This window comes from Molossus molossus, unplaced genomic scaffold (genome assembly GCF_014108415.1).
Source record: "Molossus molossus isolate mMolMol1 unplaced genomic scaffold, mMolMol1.p scaffold_m16_p_14, whole genome shotgun sequence".
Classification (NCBI taxonomy): Eukaryota; Metazoa; Chordata; class Mammalia; order Chiroptera; family Molossidae; genus Molossus; species Molossus molossus.
In genome coordinates, this window is record NW_023425349.1 from 375,031 (window position 1) to 391,738 (window position 16,708).

General features: G+C 67.5%; 1 protein-coding gene across 5 annotated transcripts in view; it reads right to left on the reverse strand.

Annotated features, from left to right (window-relative positions):
- Positions 1–16,708, reverse strand: part of KCNT1 (potassium sodium-activated channel subfamily T member 1) — a 54,280-nt gene that overhangs the window by 13,904 nt on the left and 23,668 nt on the right. For 2 of the 5 annotated variants that reach the window (XM_036261204.1, XM_036261203.1), the window contains exons 2-17: positions 11,467–11,546; positions 10,972–11,071; positions 8,213–8,261; positions 8,085–8,144; positions 7,575–7,649; positions 7,423–7,506; positions 6,945–7,039; positions 5,790–5,970; positions 3,611–3,775; positions 3,339–3,475; positions 2,962–3,025; positions 2,780–2,888; positions 2,403–2,511; positions 1,655–1,804; positions 681–916; positions 178–403 (exon numbers count right to left, since the gene is read on the reverse strand). In XM_036261204.1, the coding sequence (XP_036117097.1) occupies positions 178–403; positions 681–916; positions 1,655–1,804; positions 2,403–2,511; positions 2,780–2,888; positions 2,962–3,025; positions 3,339–3,475; positions 3,611–3,775; positions 5,790–5,970; positions 6,945–7,039; positions 7,423–7,506; positions 7,575–7,649; positions 8,085–8,144; positions 8,213–8,261; positions 10,972–11,071; positions 11,467–11,546 (1,920 nt within the window). Of the gene's footprint in view, positions 1–177; positions 404–680; positions 917–1,654; positions 1,805–2,402; positions 2,512–2,779; positions 2,889–2,961; positions 3,026–3,338; positions 3,476–3,610; positions 3,776–5,789; positions 5,978–6,942; positions 7,040–7,422; positions 7,507–7,574; positions 7,650–8,084; positions 8,145–8,212; positions 8,262–8,885; positions 8,943–10,971; positions 11,072–11,466; positions 11,547–16,708 lie in introns of all 5 variants that reach the window. The other 3 variants (XM_036261202.1, XM_036261201.1, XM_036261205.1) reach the window with 3 other exon arrangements.

The following is a 16,708-nucleotide window of genomic DNA, read 5'->3' on the forward strand; positions in this document are numbered from 1 at the left end:
CTCAGGAGATTCCATCTGCCGAACAAGCCGCTCTTGGAGCTGTTTGGAAGCCATGACTCTGAGCCTGGGTGCAGCAGGACCGCCACCCATCGGGGCCCTGCCACCTGCGCCGCCCTGCCTCTTCCTGGGCACCCCACCCTTCCTGTCGAACGCTCTGACCCCACAGGCGACACCTACTCCATCACCGACAGCCCCTCGTCGTCCGAGGGCGTCATCTCGTCCTCCGACTGGTCACTCAGCAGGTCACAGGGCAACAGGGCTGAGCTGTCGGCCAGCTCCAGGACGGGCGCGATGCTAGGCCGCCGGCTGCCCGAGCCATTCTCCGTGGGCGGCGCCAGCTTGCTGCCCCCGCCGTCCTGTGCCAGCTGGCACTCTGTGTTCTGGAGGTCCATGGCCACTGTCCCTGCAGCAGAGCGGGGTCTGGCTGGCAACCCCCACCCCAGGCTCTGCAGGGGGCAGGGGTGTCCCTGGGAGGTGGGCGTACGTGTTCCGGAGACCCAGGGTCACGTCCAGCTGCACCACCCAAGGGGGTGGTCTGGCACCTGAACCTCAGTTTCTCCATCAGTGCAATGGGGCCAATGGCCCAGATGCAGGACAGGCAATGGGACATGGACACAGGTAAGACCCCACAGGCGGCAGGGGTGCCCCACTGGACAGACTGGCCCTCCGCCTGGGCTCACCCACGGAGGCGATGATGCTGTGCACCGGCAGGCGGGTGGAGCTCTGGCGGCGCCCTGGCCCCACGAGGCCCCGCCGCCGCGACTCCTCCTGCTTGAAGGTGAAGGCCGAGTTCTCCTCCTTGGTAATGTTGATGTAGAAGCAGGTGTCGGAGGCGGCCAGCGTGTGCCGCGGCCCCGGGTTCAGCAGGATGCTCTTGTTGTCCTCGCGCTTCAGCCCGATGAGGCACACGCCGTACCTGGGGAGGGCGTGCTGGACGGGGCCCACCCACTGCTGGCCTGGGGGCGTGGCTCGACGGGACCCACCCACTCCGGGCCTGGGGGCGTGGCTCAATGGGGTCCGCCCACTCCGGGCCTGGGGGCATGGCTCGATAGGATCCGCCCACTCGACTGGGGGCGTGGCTCGACGGGATCCACTCACTCTGGGCTGGGGGCGTGGCTCGACGGGGCCCACCCACTCCGGGCCTGGGGGCGTGGCTCAATGGGGTCCGCCCACTCCGGGCCTGGGGGCATGGCTCGATAGGATCCGCCCACTCGACTGGGGGCGTGGCTCGATGGGGCCCACCCACTCCGGGCCTGGGGGCGTGGCTCAATGGGGTCCGCCCACTCCGGGCCTGGGGGCATGGCTCGATAGGATCCGCCCACTAGACTGGGGGCGTGGCTCGACGGGGCCCACCCACTCTGGACTGGGGGCGTGGCTTGACGGGACCCACCCACTCCGGGCCTGGGGGCGTGGCTCAACGGGGTCCGCCCACTCCGGGCCTGGGGGCGTGGCTCGACGGGGCCCACCCAGGGCCTGACCAGCTCCTTGGGGGCCAGGGCTTGGGGTCCCTTGTGGATGAGGCCCTTGGCCAAAGCCTCATCTTGGACGCGGGGATCCCCACTTCGTGCTTGACCCAATGACCCGAGGTCAGACTGCGGAGGCCACGCAGTGGGGCGACCCGGCCAAACCCCCGCCCCCGCCCCGCGGCGCCTACTTCTTGTGCGCGTGGAAGGCGGCGTAGGTGAAGCTCTTGCCCTGGTACTCCCGGAAGAACTTGCTGTCGCCCATGCGCACGTGGTACACCTCGTTGCCCGAGCAGCGCCCGTAGGTGCGCTGCCACTGCTCCGGGGACTCCTGGCCTTCCCTGCGGGCGGCGCCGGTGAGCCCCGCTCGGCCTCTGGCCCGCTGGCCCTGCCCCTCCTTGTCTGCCTGAACCTCAGGGGTGGCCTCGGGGGTCGCTTGGCCAGTTTTTAAAAGTCGTGGACATGGTCTGAGTTTTAGGGGCACCAAAATGTTTCGCGGTCGAGGCTGGGCTCCATGGCCTGTGGGTCCTCCCAGGCCGGAGTCCTCCTCCCTGCCTGGTCCCTGCGCGAGGCTGCACCGGCCGCACAAGGAGCCCGACACCCGGTCAGGGGGACCCCAGCCTGGTCTCCCCAAAGAAAGGACAGCACCCAGCTCTGTTCCAGGTACTGTGAACCAAATGCAGCTTTTCGCCCCAAAACCGAGCCCCACTCCTGGGTGCGGGGTCCAAGACGGCTCTCCTGGCCACCACACCCCCTAGTCCAGGGGCCCTGCCTGCAATTCCCAGTAGCCCCCGGCCACCCCTACCTGGCTGCTCAGAGTCCCACCAGCCTCTTCCTGAGTGGGCCTGACGTCTCCCCCCAGGGCATCCACCTCCCTGGGCAAGACCAGTGCCCACTGCGCATGCCCCCCCCACGGCCCGGCGCGGCCTGGTCACTCACTGGCCGCGCGACGTGTGCACCAGCAGGGTGATGAGGGTGGAGGTGGCCGGGCAGACGCAGTTCAGGGCCAGCAGGGCATACTTGCACTCCTCCTCACACACCACGTGGTCTGCGGGCGGATGCTCAGTGGCCCCCGGGCAGACGCCCCAGCCCCCCTGCGCCACAAACTCCTGCTCACCCGGCCCCTCAGGTGCCCAGCTCCGGAAAGCCCATGCAGATGCTGGGAGAGGCACCTGCCCTCACGGACCCCAACCCTGGTGGGACCTGAGTCTGCAGAGCTGGACTTGCCTGCTGTCCCCCAGCCGGGGCCCTGCATGCTCCCCAGCCCTGGGAGGAGCAGCCCACCTGTGTGCACAGGTGGCCCCCGATGTACGAACCTGCGAACTTGACATGAAACTTGTTCTCTGGCTTGAGGATCTGCACGTACAGGGGGCAGTTGGGGGCGAAGTCTTTCACAGCCCAGGCTCGTAGGATAGTTTGGTGGTCCTGGGGCGGGGAGGGGTGATCAGTGCCGGGGCGGCAGCTGGGGGGGTCTCCGAGGGGGATCTGTGGCACTCACCGCCGCCGTGCGGTCCACCTCGTTTCGGCTGCTGAGGATGAAGCAGGCCTCCCCGTTGTCCATCCTGCAAAACATCAATCTGAGCGCTGCCGGGACCCAACCACACTCCTGTCAGGGGCTTGGGGACCATTCACTCCCCTCCCACCCCTGGGGACCCCTGGCTGCAGACACTGTCCACTCACGTCCAGGACAGGGGAGGGTGGAGGCCTGGCCCTCCCCCACCCCAAACTCCACCAGTCTCCAGCCTGTCCCTGCCCTGGAGGCCACTGCCTCTCCCGCGGGCCTTGAGCTGGGTGGCGGATCACCAGGGAGGCTGTGCCACTGGCCGCCACCACCCCTGGGCAGGGGCTCGCCAGCTGCACGGCCGCGGGGCTCACTTGGCTCGCATGAGGTCCTGGTCCTTCAGCGCGGAGCCCTGGAGGTAGATGACACGCTGGGACCACAGGGGTATCTGCAGGACCCTCCGCACCTGGATGTCCATCTCGGTGGGGCACAGGATGACCACGTAGTAGTCCTGCAGGCGGGGGTTGGTCAGCCCGCCCCGCCCACCCAGCCTTCTTGTGTTTTCACACCTGCCGCCTGTGGGACCCCAGACCCATCCCTGCGTGGGGGACCCCCTGGCAGGGGCAGGCTGCGGGCGAGGCCGCACCTGGAGCCGGGGGTGGGCGTAGAACTCGTTTAGGAAGTCCATGAGCAGGTCGATCTTGAGGGAGCTGACGCACAGGATCACGTGCTTCTCTGTCTGGGCCCGGTGGCGGCTGTAGTTGCCCCCCGACTTCTGCCGCTCCATCCACAGGTAGACGAGCTCCTCGAACTGTGGGTGGGAGCGGTGAGCACCAGGTTGCCTAGGCTCAGGGGGCTGGGAGGGCCCCAGCGAGGCACCTGGGGCATGGCCGTGGGGAGATGGTGACGTCAGAGGGGCCCTTTTCCTGTGGGCACAGCCCCGGGCAGCACAGTGGGGTGGCACTGCTGCTCGTGCTGGGACAAGGGCGGAGGCTGAGGAGGCCAGGCAACCGTGGAGCTGTGTTCTGGCCACGTCTGGGAACAGAGGTTGTGTGTGCGCAGGCCACACGGCCACGTGAGACCGGGGGGACACTGCAGGAGGCGCACGTGAGCAAGACACACGGCAGCTCCCGGCCCCAGAGGCCACGTGGCCACGTGTGGGTGTCAAAGTCTGCACGCGGGTCACCCAGGTCTAACTTACAGGACGCGGGGCCTCCATCAACACCGAGACCGTTGTGGAGACACGTCAAAGTGTGTTGGGAAATGCTCGACACAGAACTGAGCACGCAGGCTCCAGGCGTGGAAGGGGCCCTTTCGGACCCATGACCACGAGCCCGGCAGGCAGGTGGGTCCTCGAGGCAGGTCTGGGGGCATCGTCCACCCGGCCCTGCTTCCTGCCTGTGAGCTCCGGGGGTTGGGAGTCGTTTTAAGTCACGAAAACAATCAGGACATGGAAGAGCGTGTGGTTCGGTTGGCTGGAGCGCCATCCTGCGCACCAAAGGGTCTCAGGTTCAGCTTCCAGTCAGGGCACACGCCCAGGTTTGGGGTTTGATCCCTGGTGGGGGCCCGTATGGATGATGTTCCTCTATCGCATTGATGTTTCTCTCTCTTCCTCTCCCTTCCCCTCTCTCTAATAAAGCCTGGCCAGTGTGGCTCAGTGGTTGAGTGTTGGCCCAGGCACAAGAGGTCACTGGTTCGATTCCCGATCAGGGCACATGCCCAGGTTGTGGGCCCATCCCCAGTGGGGGCCATGCAGGAGGCAGCCAATCGATGTTCTCTCTCATCAATGTTTCTTTTTCTCTCTCTCTCTCTCTCCCTTCCTCTCTAAAATCAATAAAGGAAAAAAAAAAAGATCAATAAAAACAAACCCTCGTGCCCTGGCCAGTTTGGCTCAGCGGTAGAGTGTCGGCCTGGTTCCCGCTAAGGGCATGTACCTCGGTTGCAGTTTGTCCCCAGCTCCGGTTGCGGTCGTGTGGGTGGCAACCACTCGATGTGTCTCTCACACGTTGATGTTTCTCTCTCTCTCTCCCTCCCTGTCTCTCTCTCCCCGTCTCTCTCTCCTGCTCTATCTGAAGATGGATGCAAAAATGTCCTGGGGTGAGGATAAAAAGATAAAAAGTGCAGGTAGCGGAGCCGTCGGGGTGCTGGCCCACCAGGGCCTCCCTCTGCCATCTCGGACTCCCCGTCTGAGGTGGGAGGGGCCCTGTGAGGGGAGGTGGCCATGGGGTGGAGGGAGGTGGGGAGCTGAGCCCTAGGTCCCTCTGACCCAGGTCCAGGAAGGAAAGTGGGGTGAGGCGACCTCCAGGGCCCCCAGCCCGGGCGTCCCAGGCACGCGCAGGCCTTCTGCTGCGGAAGCAGCTATGCTCTGGACAAGGGAGTGGAGGGGCCGCCTGGTTGGGAGGGGGCCTGGGCAAACGGCCAGCAGAGGCCCCCTGGGGGACTGGCCTCACGAGGGTGCAGTTAGGTGCCCCCTGCCCGGCCCCACTTTCTGAGTGTGAACCAGTGGCCCCCTCCAGGCCTCCGATGTTCATGCCTCAGCACAGGCTGGGGCTGGGCTGGGTTCTCCCCTTCCCACAGGCAGGCTGGCTGGTGACAGGTGTGCCCCACGATGTCCGGACAGCTGCTGCTGCCCCGCTGAGGGCTCCTGGCTCCCAGCCCACGGGCACCCCGTCAGCCCCTCCTGCCCCGCACCGCACTCTGCCCAGGCACCCCGTGCTCACCGCCCTGACGCGTGGGCCTAGCCGTGACGGACCCTGCAGCCCACGGTGGGTCCACTGTGGAGGGTCTGCCTCCCTCTCGGCCCCTCACTGGAACCGGGGGCTCACCTGCAGGGGGAGGACCACCAGGGCCACGCAGATCATGATGACCACCAGCAGCTGGGACGGCCAGATCTTGGGGGTCACGTCGCCGTAGCCCACGGTGGAGAAGGTGACGATGCAGAAGTAGAAGGACGTCAGGAGAGACAGGTTCCCGCCTGCGCGCTCCAGGTGCTGAATGCCGCACGTCCTGCAGGGCGGGGGTCAGGCTGCGGCAGGGCCTGGCCGCCTCTGAGCTCCGCCTCCCCAGGGGCCTCGGGTCACCTAGGACACAGGGCTGAGCCCGGTGCCCCGTCCCCGGCCGTCTGACACCTGGACCAGCTCGGCCAGCGTGGAGGGTTCCCCCTGCCACCCCCTTCTGCCTGATGGTTCTTTCGAGGTCCCTGCATAATTCATCAGGGGTGCGGATGCAGGGCTACATGCGTCAAGTGTGGGCCTGGGGGTCAGCGGGGCTGGCGTGAACCCCACGCTGGGAGCCCGCAGGCCACCCCGCCTCTCAGGGCCTCCTCCTCCTCCAGGAGGTCAGACAGGGTGTGGGGTGCTCAACCGCCCTGCGGCACAGGGGTGGACAGTCCTTCCCACGCCAACCCCTGGTCCCTGTCTGCACACTAAGAGGTGCCAACGGTGGGGCCTGGGGCCACAGCACGCACCATGGGGAGCACACAGCGGTGCTCGGGACCCCACCCCACGGGGGTGCACTGTGGACTGGCTGCTAGGAGGCAGGGGGCTGAACCCACACTGCGGACACCTCGTCCGGCTCCTTGGAGGTCTGTGTGTGCTGGGGGTGAGGAAGGGGAGGCGGGGTGCACAGGGCCTCGGTGCGGCCCCTCGGCCCTGCTGGGGGACGGGAGCTGTGACCAGCACGTCAGCAGGAGCAGGGCAGATGTGGGGTGCTGGGCTCCCCACCTCGCACTCTGGCTGCTCCCAGACCTTGCTCTCAAGCAAACCTCAAGCCAAAGGGTCCCGCCTGGCCCGGGGTTGGTCCCCACCAGGCTGCATCCTGAGGCGCCATCTGGGAAGCCAGGCCGGGGTGTCCCTGGCCCAGAGGAGCCTGGGAACATGGGCTCCGAGGGGCCTCCCACCATCAGCCACCCCGAGGCCCTCCTGGGCTCTGGGTCACAGGGCCCGGCTCTGCCCACAGAGGGGCCTCTGGGTGGGACTCACCCCGTGAAGACCAGGCACAGCAGGGTGCAGAACAGGATCAGGACCTGGTTGAACATGGCCGACTGCGTCCGCAGGATGGCGCGGTGGAAGTCGTTCTGTGGGACGGGGCGCAGGGGACGGGGCGGTGGGACGGGGGACAGGGCGGTGGGACGGGGGACGGGGCGCGGGGGCAGAGGCTGGGACTGCCACGGAGCCAGGGCCCTTCCCCGCTGGGGACGGGGAGTGGGGGCTGCAGGCACGGGAAGCCCCTGGCACAGGCCAGAGGCCAGGACCTGGGCCTGTACCTCACTCTGCAGTTAGCACGGGGCGAGCCTGGGGCCGGGCTGCATGGGCACAGAACCAGCTGCCCGCTGAGGCCTCTGCCGACACACAGCAGGTCTGCCCGCGGCCCCACCCTGCCCTGGCACCTCCGCCCTCGTCCCCCAGCCCCTCTCCCCAGGGCCCGGGTGACAGCCGTGTCTCCCAGGGCGGGGCTCACGATCATGTTCTCCAGCGCGTGCTTCGCCAGCCAGCAATTCAGAAACACGGGGATGAACAGGTTGCGCAGGGGCGCCCAGAAGATCTGCGGGGGAGACGGGTCAGGGGGCTGGGGACGCAGGGGGCCCGCTCCTCGGCCAGTGGCTCACCCACCGTGATGATGAAGGGCAGCGTGTTGATCATCTCCAGCACGAAGGACACTTGGAAAATCTGCTCCCAGATGTTGCCCTGGGAGCCAAGCGGCCGGAGGTGGGGAGAGAGGCCAGCGGAGGTCAGGGACAGGTGGGGGCAGAGGAGCAGATGGGGGGCTCCAGGAGAGGGCGGGGAGAGGTGGGGAGAGAGGCCAGCGGAGGTCAGGGACAGGTGGGGGCAGAGGGGCAGAGGGGGGGCTCCAGGAGAGGGTGGGGAGAGGTGGGGAGAGAGGCCAGCGGAGGTCAGGGACAGGTGGGGGCAGAGGGGCAGAGGGGGGGCTCCAGGAGAGGGTGGGGAGAGGTGGGGAGAGAGGCCAGCGGAGGTCAGGGACAGGTGGGGGCAGAGGGGCAGAGGGGGGGCTCCAGGAGAGGGTGGGGAGAGGTGGGGAGAGAGGCCAGCGGAGGTCAGGGACAGGTGGGGGCAGAGGGGCAGAGGGGGGGCTCCAGGAGAGGGCGGGGAGGGGGCACTCACTTTGTAGCTGAGATAAATGAGCAGCATGGTCTCCAGGAAGCTTATCACAGCCACGATGACCTGGGGGCGGGCAGGAGCCTTAGGGGGCAGGGCGAGGGCTGGGGGTGGGCAGTTCCCCTCCCACTCACCTGAATCACCCACAGAGTCATCTTCCTCTCCACCCACAGGATGGGAGCCCTGGGGAGAGAGAGGTGAGTCTGGGCAGGCGTCTGGCCGTTGGGGGGCAGGAGGCCTCCTGGTAGATGCCCAGCTGCCTGACCAGGGCAGTGCCACAGGCTGAGGTCCGGGGGGCCCCGCGGCCTCTGTCCCCAGCCCTGGTGACGGGCTCCTATGCATGTCCCCTCGGGGAAGTGCTGACCTGTCTCCCTGCAGGGAGGGGTGTCCTCACCGAGACCCTGCCAGCTGCCAGAATGGAAGGACCAGGGCTGCCCTGCCAGGCTGGGTGGGGGCAGGAGGCCCAGGGCCATCCCTCCTCTGGCCGGGACCTGGCCAAGCTCCGGGGACACGTCCTCCAAAGCAGGCATCCCGGTTGCTCAGGCCCACTTCCCACGGCTTCTTGGGAGCTGCTCTCCACCGCTAAACGCACCCACTACTCACGGGTAGGTCCCGCTGTGCCCCCCTCCCTCCCCACCCACCCACTGCGCACGTCTGGGGGGACACTCTACCTCTTAATGAAGTTGCTCCCAGAGCCCTCAGGTGCCCTTCAGGGACACCCCAGTGCTGCCAGGGCCAGCGGAGCGTGTCCTCAGGGAACCTCCGCGCACCCACCCACGGCCCCGGGCCCCCCACGCCGATGCTCACCAGTTGATCTCTGGGGACGACTCGTTGAAGGTGAAGTTCTGCTTCTGGCAGCCCCAGCTGTGGGGACAGAGCTCGCCTGGCCACGGCCCCTCCAGCACCACCCCAGAAGGGGCCTTCCCAGGGCTGCCGAGGGCTCAGGGGCATTGGGGGTGCCCGTAGAGAGCTGGGCCCGCCTGGTCTCGGCGGCTGCCTGGGCTGGTGGCCACTCGGGGCCTCTGAGGGGCAGAGACGCCCAAACGAGGGGTCTGTGAAAGGGGGGGGCATCCCACCACGGTGCTGACTCCACGGGGCACCCCCTCAGTGCCTCTCAGAGGCCCACTGGGTAGGAAGATGGCAGGGGAATGGCAGACATGCCAGGTCTGCCCCAGACCTTGACCAATGCCGGACACTGACGGGGGGGACCTCACTCAGAGCAGGCAGCTCCCACCCTCTTCTGTAAAATGACCCCCCTAAGCCTACTGTGGCCATTGTGGATGGACCTTCATCCCTCCTGTCCCATCCACCATCTGCCCATCACATTCCATCCACCATCCGTCCATCCACCAACCACCCATCCACCACCCATCCATCCATCCACCACTCATCCATCCACCATCCATCCACCACCCATCCGTCCACCATCCATCCACCACTCATCCGTCCATCCATCCACCATCCATCCATCCACCATCCATCCACCACCCATCCGTCCACCCATCCGTCCACCCATCCATCCGTCATCTGTCCATCCATCCACCATCCATCTGTCCATCCCGTCCCATCCACCACCTAGCACACACCCACCTGTCCTCCCAAGTCCTGCACCTCCCACCCCTGCGCCAGGTCCTACGTGACGAGAGCAGCCCTGGCCCCATGGGGATGTGACCAGGCGCCCGGGGCCGCTGGGACGGGAGCTGAGATGGACCAGCAACGTGCTGGGAGTCAGTGTCCCTCTGAAACCCCCACAATGGGGCCTGCACTCCCCCTGGGATGAAGATGGGAGGTTGGCTCTCAGGAGAGGGTGAAGGCCTCCTCAGCTCAGCCCAGCAGCCCAGGGAGGGGGCAGGAAGAATCCACTCTGGCCAGAGAAGGGGCTGGTTCACCCAGACGACAGTGATGACCAGGCCACGCACCCTGACTGCGGGGCGCCTCAGTGTCTGGGGCCCACCCCTGACTGCGGGGCGCCTCGGTGTCTGGGGCCCACCCCTAGCGGAGGGCACCCAGGTGCCGGACGTTTGAGGACACGCACTCAGGGTGCTTAGGACGAGCAGGGACCGAGCCGCCGAGGAAAACGTAGGAGAGAAAAGGGGCGGCCCCCCGAGAGCTGGGACCCCCCCGGGCAGGAGGAAGCCCCAGCACTCAGGAACCCGGCAGCAGAGAGGAGAGACTCAACCAAAGAGCTGAAGACAAAGCTGAGGAAACCCCCCAGGAGGAGCCAAGGTGGGAAGCTGGAGAGGTCAGGACACGCTCAGGGTCACCCCACATCTGAGTTTCAGGGAGTCCAGAGTGCCAGGCGGCCTCGTTGAAGACAGCCTGGCCCTGTCGGACCAGTCTCGGTGTCCCTGGGACCACGGAGGTGATGAGAAGGGCAGACAGGGCCCCCAGCATCCAGGGAGGAACCCAGGACCCAAGTGGAACAGGCGCGTTGGCCCAACAGCAGCTATAGCAGCCGGAATGTGCCCAGAAAGGGGGCCCCAACTCTCCTTCAGTAACTCTGACCCCTGACCCTGGAGGTCAGGACAGCACGTGCTCTGTGCAAACGCAGGAGAGACTGAGTGAGAGCCCTCGGCCAGGTGGAGTCGAGCGGGGAGAACAGCCGAGACCCTGCCGTGCACCCCAGGGATGGGAGCTGCACCCCCGACTCAAGGAGACACCCTTCCAGGCCCAGGGGCAGCCGCAGTCAGGACAAAGGCACCCTCTCCCCAGGCTGAGCTGGCTGCTCAGCAGAACCTGAGGGCAGCGTCCAGGGCACAGCTCCCTGGGGCACAGACACTGGGACGGGGCCACGCTGGGAAGCAGGGTGCTGGCCACAGGCCTCCAGCCAAGTCCACTGGCCCCCGTGATGGCAGCAGGGCCCGGCAGAGGCCCCGCCCCCCAGGCCACCCACCATCCGATGCCAAGGGCCGGGTCATCGAGCAGGACGCGGACCATGTACAGCAGACACGTGAGCAGCTTCAGGGAGAAGTTGAACAGCCGGATCCTCAGGCCTGCGGGGGGAGAGGGGGAGTTGGAGTGGGGGCATCAGGGCTCCTGGGGCCCCTGCTCCCCCCTCTTTGGGCAGCACAGGCGGGGGTCTAGGGAGCACACCCATGTGTGGGACCCAGGCGCGGCCTCCGCAGGAGGGGTCCGAGTGGGACGGCTATAGACAGAGCCTGCAGGGGAGGGGTGGGCACACTGAGGGGCCAGGAGTCCCCCAAGGTGAGGGCGGGGGGGGGGGCAACCACGGGAGGAGGCTGAGCTGGTGCCCCCAATGGCGATGGGTCCCCAGAGGTCCCAGCAGTGGGCAGAAGGTGGCGTGAAGTGGAGATGAGGGTGCTGCCCATGGCCCCCTCCCAGCCGGACCCTCCCCTGGGAAGCGCCTCTCCCCACAGGCCCCACTCACTGGATCTTTGGTTTTTGATGAAGAAGAGCTTGAGCCGCTCCTTGAAGGTGTTCTCGTTGACGTAGAACTCCACCTGGACCCTGGGGGCAGAGCCGGTGTGAGGGGGGCCAGCCCGGGGGCCAGCCCAGTGCCCCGAGGCCACGCCGTGGGGGCCAGAGCACGCACGGACGAACAGCAGCCGGTTGATGCCTCCCCCTCGGACGGGAGGCCCCCGTGTTCAACGCACCCCTGTGCCCCAGCTGCCTGCCCGCATGGCCTTCCAAAGCCACTGGGCAGCCCTGGGTGCCCCCAACTCAACCATCACAGCCACCAGGTTGACTGTGCCCCCTGTGGCCCTTGGCATGTTCCCCATACAGAATGTTCTAGAAGCCGGCAGTCAGTTTCTTTGTCTGGAGGCCTGGAGCAACTGCAGGAATGTTGGGGAGATGGCCCCATCCCTCTGGCTGACCTACACCCAGCCCCCCAGACACCCGAAGCCCCCAGGCTCCCAGCAGGAAGGTGTCACATGTCGGGGGGCAAGGTCCCCTGGGTCGCGTGCAGTCTGGGGCGATGAGACAGATCCCGCTGTGCTGGCCGGGAGGTCGAACTGGACAGCAGGCAGGACAGCCAGAGTGGACCCGGGCCGGGCCCCAGCCAGGCATGGAGGTCTCCGTTTCCCTCCAGGATGTGGGCACCCCCCCTCCCCCGAGAGGCCAATGACCTGGGGAGTTAGGTGGGCACCTCGCTCTGGGTGGGCACCGGCCGCCCCCCACGTACGGCCTGTTGTGGTCACAGGCTGTGTCTGCCGCCACCAGCAGGTCGGCCTGAGGAACCCACAAGGGCCAGCGGGGCCCCTATGGCCGGACTCACCCATGACACGGGTACCAGCACGTGGGGTTGGGGGCGAGGCTGGGCTCACCTCACCGGTGTCGGGGCAGCCCGGCCTCCCTGGGGATGTTGGGTCGGAACCGGCCGGTCCAGGTGGGGCGGCCCACGGTTCCGTGCCACGGTCGCAATACGGGAGGATGTGGGTGGTGTGGGCCCTTCCCCCTCTCAGGTCCTGGTGCGGGTTGGTCACCTCCCAGGGCTGGGACAGTAGGACAGGTCTCCAAAGACCAGTGACCAGTGTACCCCCCCATGCCCCGTCCCTCCGCCTCCCAGCTCACCGCTGAACCCCTGGATCCCACCCTCCTCTGAGGTGCCACCTGGTCAGGGGAGGCCGCTGAGGGTCTCTTGGGGGAGAGGGTCACACGCCTCTCTCTGAAGTCAGGGCAGGGGCACATGCCCACAGCCGAGCCCTAGAGTCTCGAGGCACCCAGCTCAACACAGCACCCCAACACGCCCCTGCCCTGGCACAGCCAACCTTCACAGGAGGGTCTCCCTACTCCTCGCCCCCGCAGGGCCTCCCATGCCGTACCCCGACCTGGTCCTCTGTTCCCCTCACTTCCAGCTGAGCCCAGGAAGCTGCATCGGCCAGTTCCTCCTGCCTCCCCCAGGACCCCGAACCCAGACCCCAAACCTGTGCCTCAGGAGCACCCCCACTGCCCACGAATTCCCTGCCAGGCCATAAGGGGTCAGACAGCTGACCCGAAACTGATCATGCCCCACACGTATGCTCCCAGACTCCCGGCCCCTCCCCCGCCCAGAACGGGAACCTCAGGGCCCCCTCAGCACGACTAGTGCCAGCCAACCCCTGGCCCCTTGCCCAGGGCTTCGGATCCCTCCGGGGACCCCCAGGCGTCCGGGTGGGGGAGGGGGAGGAGCCGCAGGTGCCGCTGGGCAGTGAGGTGGAGCCCGCAGGGCCAGCGACACTCACCGCCTGGTCACTGTCAATATTTCATGAGCTGCGGCCTGCAGCACCACCACAAAACGCGAATCACAAACCAGCCGTCCACCCCGAAGCACGTTCAAGACCGTGAGGATAATCAGCCCAATTCTGCCGGGCGCTGGGCCGACCCGCCGACGGGATTCCCCGGGAGTGGCCAGGCCACATCTGGGGCTCACCGCACAGGCGGGCCAGGCTGAGGGAGCTCTCGGCTCAGCAAGCTTGGTCCCGGCCACCCGGCCAGACACGGGCCTGCCCCTCACCCGCCCAGCTGAGCCCCCTTCCCCGGCTGAGCCCCCTTCCCCGAGTGGTGGGATGCCGGGCGGGGGCTGTGACTACGGGGGATGGGAAGGTCCCTCTCTGCGGCCCAGGCTCCTCCCCTGAGGTCTGGCTAAGCGTGTTTTTGGGTGGAAGGTTCAAGGAGAGACCCCCAAGTGCTTGGGTGGGACCCATCAGCTCCGACAGGGCCAGCGGTCAGCCCCAGCCTGCCCTGTGTGTCCCGACACCGGCCCACACCCATCACACCCACCGCCCAGAAGAGACGGTCCCGAGCCACAGACCCACGCGTGTGCTGACGACACCAGGAACCGTGGGCAGAACTGACCGTCGCAGGGCCGCTCTGTTTCCCCGCGGTGGTCCAGCTGCGACTCGAGGCCCCGCGGTGGAGCAGGGACCGAGTCACAGGAGGCTGCTCTCGGGCGCCGGGAAAGGGCTGGACAGGGAGCCCGGGAACGGGGGCCCTGAGAAACCACATGGTGAGAGGCCCTGGAGGTGCCTTACACGGGCCGGGGCGGAAGGAGGGACCCTCCCAGTGTCGGCTCTCATTCACCTGGTCCTCTATTGGCAGGACGCCTGGTGGGGGGGCCCCCCGCTGCCCCCTGCCGGGGCCCAGGGAGGTAGCCTGGTCCCAGGGCTGAGAGGCTGCAGGGACCCAGCCTCAGATGGCCCCTGCGGTCAGGCCATGAGCCCCAAGCACTGGACAGGCCAAACCCAGGCCCCATCCCTGGGACAGTCCTCGGCCCCTTCTGTCCTCTGAGGTGAGCAGCTCAGGCTGGTTGGGACGGGGACGGAGGTGGGGAGCCAGGGGCCGAGGGTGGGACTCCAGACGGCCCGTTCCCACGAGCACGGAGCAGGCCCAGGGAGGCCCGAGCCTCCCGAATGCTCAGGGGTCTAGAGGTCAGCTCTGCCCCACACCCACTGTGTCTGAGAGGGCCCAGGCCCGCCGCCTGCCTGTGTCCAGGGTCGCCCACACCACGCGCAGATCCCAGGAGGCCCCCTTGTGAGCCCACCCCACCCCAGGACGGGCCTGCCAGGGGGCCATGGCTCCCGACTGTCGGGCTGGGGGCAGGCTGTCCAGGGACCTCAGGCAGGGGCTCTGGCACAGGCCTTGCTGGGAGGTCCTGGCGGCCAGACGGCCAGGCGGGGAGGGTGGACAGGCCCCTCTGGGCCATGGCAGCGGCACGCACATGGCGCCTTGGTCCGGCGGCCTCCCTCCCCGGTCTGTGGCTGCAGCTGGGGCTCCGCTCACCAGGCCGCAGGGCCAGCCGGTGAGAAGCAGGGCCCAGGCCCCACCGGCTATTCTGAGAACGGTCAGAGACGATAACTAGCCCAGCTGGACAAGGACAGACACATGGCCTGACCCACCTGCCCCCAACAGCCCCAAGTCCTATGGGTGGGTCAGCAGAGCTGGGGCAGGAGGCCCAGGGGCTGGGGGTGGCCTGTGGGGGGGGGCACCAGGCCAGCAGGGGGGGCACGAAGGCAGCTTCGCTCTACCACACTCAGCCCAAGCCTGCAGCCTCCCCTCTGGGGGGCTGGGGAGGTCAGCAAAGATCCCTGCTGAAGACATTCCTCTCTGTCACCCCCAGGACCCTCACCTGGGGGGCTCTGGCTCCCTCTCAGCGGCGGGTGGAAGGGGCTAGCCCGTGGCCACAGGCAGCTCCCAGGGCCCTGCTGCCCAAAGCCCCCGGGAAACAGGAAGAGGGGGCTCCAGGGGACGGGCAGGGTGGCCAGCGACTTCGAAACTAAAGGTGAGCCCTGGTCGGCCCACGGACCAGAGTCGCGGGTTCGACTCTGGGCGAACTACCTCGGCTGCAGTTCGTCCCTGGCCCCGGTCGGGGTGGTGCAGGAGGCGACCAGTCGATGTGTCTCTCTCTCTCCCTTCCTGCCCACTCTATCTGAAGATAAACAGAAAGTATCCTCGGGTGAGAGTTAAAAGAAAATGTGAGCCTGGCCTGTGGCCCACCCCTAAGGCAGCCTGGGACCCGCCACACACAAGTCCAAGGGGTCCTGTCCTGCTCCCTCCACAGGGGCCTCCCGGGGCCTGGGGAAGTCTATCTACCAGCTGCCTCCGGGCGGAAGGGCCCACGCCTGGCCCTCAGGCGGCTGCAGACCATCCGCCTCGTCCCACAGGCTCAGGCCCACCCGAGAGGAGCCTTCACCGCAGGGACCAGGCAGGGGAGACCCAGCCCACGGCAGCCCCCCCCCCCCCCAAGTCCCGGACTGCAGAGAGGTGATGGGGAGGGTGTGGGGCTGGAAACACTCAGCCATCAGAGATGCTAATGGATGAAGCCAACCATCAGGCCCCACTTAGCGCTGCGGCTGGGCAGGTGGGGCCCTCCCGGGAAGGCTGGGACCCGGCTGCTCCGAGGGGCTCTGGTCCCCCAGCCTTAACGCACCCCCTGCTGACTAAATCTTGACTGAAACCAGAAAAGCCCAGGAGGGGGTGGGCCTGCTGTTGTCTGCCTGCCTGTGTCCCTACAGGCACATGGTTCGGTCCCCCTTCCCACCCAGGGCCACCGCGCAGGAGGCCCTGGGCTATCCGCCTCTGCACAGCCCCAGTTCCTACTTCCGGGCTCCTCCCGGGGACCACCCAGTCCCCAGCCTCAGCCCCACCCCAAGACCCAGCAGCGTCTGCAAGGAGGTGCTGGCCAGCCAGACCTCGTCTGGCCGCTGCGGGGCGCACAGGTGTTCCCACCAGGGCCGGCGAGGGCCTGAGCCGCGCTCCTCCCAGGCTCCACGGGGGCGGAGGGTCCTCTCTGTCCCCGCTGCGGCCCCCCCCGGAGAACACTTACTGAGACAGGGAAGAGTCCAGGCTGAAATCTTCCACATGAAGCCTGGGGACAGACATGGAGGGGACACATCAACGTGGAAGACGGACGGACGGACAGACGGAGGGCCTGGCGGGGGCACAGACAAGCAGGGGGTTCCAGGCAGCGTCCGGGGGAGGGGGCAGCGTGCACACCCCCCAAGCTGACCCTTGGGCTCAGAGGCAAGGGGCCGGTCCTGATGGAGGCCGGCACTGCTGGCCGGCTCTGCCCTGCGCTCGACCGCCGGCCGCCGGGCGACGGGCACACCCGAGATGCCGATACACAAGGGCTGGGCCACCCGCCCACAGACCAAAGTGCCCACTGTCCTGCTCCTCCCCGAGCCTGCCAGGCA